The sequence below is a fragment of the Hibiscus syriacus genome, unplaced genomic scaffold (genome assembly GCF_006381635.1).
Source record: "Hibiscus syriacus cultivar Baekdansim isolate YM2019G1 unplaced genomic scaffold, ASM638163v2 tig00116962_pilon, whole genome shotgun sequence".
NCBI lineage: Eukaryota > Viridiplantae > Streptophyta > Magnoliopsida > Malvales > Malvaceae > Hibiscus > Hibiscus syriacus.
In genome coordinates this window covers 1,086,179-1,092,323 of record NW_024063488.1, presented here as the reverse complement: position 1 = coordinate 1,092,323, position 6,145 = coordinate 1,086,179, and the positions used below count along the sequence as shown (strand labels likewise).

The window sequence follows — 6,145 nt, the reverse complement described above, 5'->3', positions numbered from 1 at the left end:
ATTTTAAAAACGTTTTATTAGAATAATATTCTAATAATTCATTAACTAAAAATTTATATTTTGATTCTGTTTGAATAAAATATAAGATGCAACGGGAATATATATTTTGAAAGGGATTCAAAATCTGTAATTAATAATAGAAATCCGACGAGTTTAACCGTTAATTATGAATACATAAATTTTAGTAAAAGAGGTGTTGGATTGAATCAAAATATCTTTTTTGTGTGAGGTTTTTGTTGTTCACCTTCTCCCACTAATTTATAGTCTCAAAGTTTCTAGTATTTTTTTTTGGGACAAGTTTTGATCTTTGATTCCCTGAGCATAATAATATGTTTGCGTTGTCTTGCCCCATACCCTTCATATTAGTTGCCCACCTCTCTTTTTCTCTCCCTTCTTTTTTTCCGAGAAAATTCTCCCCCACTCTTCAAGCAAAGAAACTTTCACCTTTTTTGTTGCTTTGTTTATTCTCAAAGACTCAACCTTTCTTTTATTTTAACTTTCTCTCTCTTTCTCGTGTTTGGAGTCTCTGGGGGCATTGAGATCTGTTTCAAAGCAATGGATTTTTACGGAGAAATTTGCACCAACTCTAGGACTACAAAAAATGGCTTGATTGCTCTCTATGCAGCCACCTCTACTTCATCTGCAGGTCACCATAGTGATTGCAATGAGGTAAAAATCAAATCTTTTTTAACAAGAATGATTTGGGATTTTGGTCTTGGGTGTTTTCTTCCTGGTTGTCAGAGGACGGGTTCAGGAAAGAAGCAGAAAAACAATGGTGAAACGAAAGGAAGCAATTTGGAGCATAACAAGGCTTGGTTGCTGGCTGAGTCGGGTGGAGGAGCTGAGTTAACTAGTACTGATCCACAATCAGTTCACTCATCTTTCAGGTTTAGTGTTTGTTCTCAAGTTGAACTGGAAGCCATGACTGCGAATTCTTTGAGTTCAGCTACTGTTTTGATGGTGAATTTGGATAATGGGGTTAGTGATGATAGAGCTAAAGAATTGAAATGGAGAAGGATTGAGTCTTTGGAAAGAAGCATTTCACCGGTGGCAAAGTCTTTGGTTAGATTCAACTATGATGAAATTGTTTCAGCTACTAGAAATTTTTCTAAAGGCATGAACTTCATGGATTTGGTTTCTTTCTTTTTGTTCGATTGTTTTTTAATTCCTATTTCTGGTTTGGGGTTTTGATTTTTTTTTAATGGGAAAATGGTGTAGACAGAGTTTTGGGGAGAGGAGCATTGAGCTTTGTTTTCAGAGGCAGAGTTGGACTATTGAAGACAACTGTAGCTATTAAGAGGTTGGATAAAGAAGATAAGGACTCTGCTAAGGCCTTTTGCAGAGAACTGATGATTGCTAGCTCTTTGCATCACCCTAATATCGTCCCTCTTTTGGGGTTTTGCATTGATCCTGAGGAAGGCTTGTTTTTGGTGTATAAGTTTGTCTCTGGTGGAAGCTTAGAACGCCATCTCCATGGTAAAGATTTCACTTTTGTTTTCTTATGGGAATTTCATTTGGATTTGTTATGAATTTTGAAATGACTTGGGGGATACTATTTTGCAGATAAGAAGGGAGTAAAAGGACGACCTTCAACTCTTCCATGGTCTGTTAGGTATAAGGTTGCCATAGGAATCGCAGAGGCTGTTGCATATCTACACAACGGAACCGAAAGATGTGTTGTTCATAGAGACATCAAGCCCTCTAACATTCTTCTTTCTTCCAAGAAAACACCCAAGGTAATGATTTTGATCTGTAATTCTTGAGTTGAAAAAGGATCGAAGTCGGTATCGTTGTTTTGCAATTGATTATATGATATCTGCAATTGTAATGGTTGCAGTTGTGTGATTTTGGATTAGCAACTTGGACATCCGCACCTTCAATTCCATTCCTTTGCAAAACTGTCAAAGGAACATTTGGGTATGCTGTCAACAACAGTTTCTTATAGATCATGAAATACTCGCTAAAGATTTGTTTTTATTTTTGGTACATAGGTACTTGGCCCCAGAGTATTTCCAACACGGGAAAGTATCTGATAAAACTGATGTTTATGCTTTTGGGGTTGTCTTGTTGGAGCTGATAACCGGGCGGAAACCAATCGAGGCAAGACGCCCTCAAGGAGAAGAGAACTTGGTCCTATGGGTAGGTTATTGTTTAATTTCTAATTTGCACCAAGTATGTGAAAGTTGAAAGAATGGCTCACCTTAACAGCTTCCCCGGAGGCAAAAGAGGGATCCTATCTTTACATTCGAACTGACAGTGATGAAAATACTCTACTTGATATGGATGATGACCATTTGATAATGAAATATCTTCCGAAAGTGGTCCATAGAGCCTTAATGGCTACTTGCTCTTTAACCATTACATCTTAAGTTTAAACAAGTACTCTTGGTGAGACAGCTCCATCAAGGAACTTCCTTTTACTTCTCCTCCTTCGTGGAATTTGTGGAAATTTTGTGCTTCAATGATTCAATGCTTTGGAAAAAAAATGACGATACTCTTGCGAGCTCCTTTGTAGTTAGCTGATATGAATCGGTCGTTGCAACACAACTTAGTACATACATTTTCATGATAATGTCTGTTTTTTTAGCTGTGAAATTGAAATGGTAATCTTGAAGTTCTTTTTCCCATTTTCAGGCAAAACCTCTCTTGCACGGAGGAATGACAGCTGTTGAAGAAATACTTGACCCAAGACTCAAATGTACGTTGAAAAATTCGACTCAAATAGCTCGAACTATTCAAGCTGCAGCAGCCTGCATAAGCAATGAAGAATCACGGAGACCAAGCATCGACGGAATTATCTCGATATTGAGAGGTGAAGATGAACCGTTTTATTCGTTTAGGAAGAAGTCCAATTTCTCTGGAATTGTTGATTGTTATTCTCAATTGCAACATTCGAAAAGTGAGATGAAGAGTCACTTAGCCTTGGCAATGCTTGGCGTTTCGGAGTTTGAAGACGACGATCAACTCTATTGTCGATGAAAGTTCATCTATCATTTTTTTATCTACTGAATTTTTCACCCCCCACCCTTTGCTTGCTTGACCATGAAGTTTTAGGCACTGGAACAGGGAAAAGAAGTGTACATAGGAAAAAGGGTCTGATGAAAGCTGGTTGCATGTACATACCGTAATTCAGGCCTCTCTACTCATGAAAAACTACTGATTTCCATTTTGAATGCGTTTGTTGAACTCTATTTATTGGTGTTAGAATTCAAATTTCTTTCTTCTTTTCTGAATATGCATTTTTTAAATATATCTTGTGAGTTAGTGTGTGAATTCTATTAACCAAGTTGAATTTGAATTTGAATAATTCTGAGTTGAATTAGTTTGGTAGTTATCGGGTATCAGTTGTTGATGTGAATGATAACCAAATCATTAGTTTGGTTGGATTAGTCATTAGATAAGCCAGCCCTACTAAGCTCACAAGAAATAAAGTTGTGGCCAATAGAAAGAGCTTTCAATTGACAAGCAAGAAATCAAGCATTGAAAGGAATTAGAAGACGAAAATTCTTACCGGGAGATTAACCCAACAAAGTCAGGTGTACGACGCGGATTAGTCAAGATCAATCCTTGGCAATAAAAAAAAATAAATCTTGATATTATATATAGAATAATCTAGATTGAGAGTATCATTCTCGTAATAAATTATTCTTTTTAATTGAAAGAGAGGCTTAAACTGAAAATTAAACAACAATAAGTCTACAATAGGAGGGACCCAAGGTATCCAAATAACATCGATCGATTAATATCTTTTTCGAATCTGATAGATGACTGGAACCAAGAAAGAGACTTAATTGAGCTGATACGTCTGTAATGAATAAAAATCAATAAATCAATTGACAAACTAAAAGGGAAGACAAGAAGTAACAGTTTAACTACCAACAGATTCTTATCATTTAAAAAGGAACAAAAAGAAAAAGATAATGTTGGATCCTTTGCAAGATTGAATCTATCAATAATTTTATGTTTCATTAACTTTTGTATTTTTTTAAACATAGTTTTTGTTTATTAATTAATTTAAAAAATTTTGTATCATTTTCAGTTATACATTTTTGTAGCATTTTAAATTTTAAAATTAATTTTTATTTTATAATATTGAATTTTTATATTATCATTAATTGAAAATTTCATTAAACTTCTGTGTCTAACTTTTTTTAATTGCTAACATGACATTCGTATTAGTTTTGAGCTTAACTAAATATACTTTTGGTTTTCAATTTTGATAATTATGTATAAAATAGTAATCAATTTTGGTGTAATTGGATTTTTTTTCTTTCCTGTAATTTTTGTGGTGTATTTGGACCGTCCTTTTCACTTTTGTTTGATTTGGGCTGAACCTTGATTGGGTTAGCTGGACCGTTGCATCGACTAGGCTTAAATTGGGGTTGTGATCCAACTCATAGGCTTACTTTTTTTTATGTTATAGGTTAGGATTTGTCGTAATCAGTTTTCGCCCGGGCACGAAATTATTTACTTGGCGGGAAGAGTGATGTGGATAAAATAATTTTTTAAAATGTTTTGGGAGTCGCCATCGTCCTTTTAGATCATGTAGGTTGAATACCTAAAAATTATCTTTTAAAAGAATTTTTAAGAAAACATCAGTTAAAAGATAAACTGATCTGCGTTTTAACCAAAAATTCGTTTCTTTTTAATAATAAAAAGGGATTCATGGTTGATTACGTTTGGGAAAGGATTAGCACCCCACAACGCCAAAAAATTAGTACTCATTAATTATAAATTGTCTCTATTATTAGAAATTTAAATATTCAAAGATGTATTTAATTTAATCATATTATTTCAAATTTATTATTATGATTTTAATAAAATATATTAATTTTTATATAATATATTTATTTACTTATAAATATCAGAAAAGGGATTCTAGGTGCTTTAAGACAGCTCCTTTCTTAATAAAAATAAATAAATAAATATTAAAAAAACATTAAAAAAATAAAATTTATAATTTATAAAAATAAAATATTTATTTATTTAAAAATATCAGAAAATGAACATCCAGTTACTTTAAGACTGCCCTTTCTTAATATTGAAAAATAAAAATATATATATATATATATAAATATAATTGTTTTTCTTAAAACTAATTTATAAAATTAAATTTACAAATAGGATAAAAATAAATATTATTTATTATATATATATATATATTTGTAATAATAATAATAATAATAATAGTAATAATAATAATAATAAATAAATATATTGAAATTGAAATGATTAAATTGTAAATAAATAATAATTAAAATAAAGAAATTAAACTTATGAAATTAAATTGCAAAATATATAAAACTTACGATTAAAATATAAGTGACTAAAATATGAAACTCAAAATTCTAATTCGAAATAAAATATGGGTATTAAAAGTATAATTTAAACATAATAATAATATGTGACTAGAATATAGAAAATTAAAACTATAGGTGTAAATAATAAAATAAAAGCTTATGGTAAAAATAATTAATGATTAAATTATAAGCTATAAAACTTAAATGCTCTAACTCGAAATATTATAAAATTTGAGCGCTAACAGTGTGATTTAACCTATTAGTTATTCGGGATTGAAATATTAAATATGAAAATATGAGGGACTAAATATAATATTTATCCTAAATATATAAATATTTACTGATTAATGACTAAAACATAATATATTAAAATTCGAGTTTCAAATTAAAATAAATACAAATAACTGGTGGTGACTATTTTGTAAAGATTACAAACATGGAACACCGTGGAAGGGGTTTACCCCTTATGAAATTATAGAAACACCCTCCCCAAAACAACGTCATTTGGGAGAGGGTATTTAAACCCTTAAATGGCCGACCCTAGGTCCATCTTCCTTCATTTTTAATTTTTGCTTCTCTCTCTGGTTTTCCCTCACCAGAGGGAGAACCAGACACCGTCGGCTGCCTTGCTTCGACGCCAATCGCCCCGCCGGACACCCTCTACGGTGGTCGAAAATCACCAAGTTACCCCAAAATAGTCCTCTTTCAATACTAAGACCAAATCTAGCCTCCTTTTATCATAAAAATCCCTCAAACCCCGTAGATCTAGGTTTTATTTACCTTCGATGTTTGGATCTCCGACGACGTTTGGGATTTCTGAGAGCGAACAAAGCGTAAAGGGTAAG

The 6,145-nt window shown here is 32.2% G+C and overlaps 1 protein-coding gene across 1 annotated transcript; it reads left to right on the top strand.

The window, feature by feature from the left end:
- Positions 1-338: 338 nt before the first annotated feature.
- Positions 339-3,233, top strand: LOC120190033 (probable serine/threonine-protein kinase PBL7). The gene is made up of 6 exons (XM_039193162.1): positions 339-1,114; positions 1,219-1,476; positions 1,564-1,736; positions 1,838-1,917; positions 1,992-2,139; positions 2,635-3,233. Exons 1-6 carry the CDS (start codon positions 556-558, stop codon positions 2,977-2,979), a joined length of 1,563 nt encoding a protein of 520 aa, XP_039049093.1. The 5' UTR covers positions 339-555; the 3' UTR covers positions 2,980-3,233.
- Positions 3,234-6,145: the final 2,912 nt, after the last annotated feature.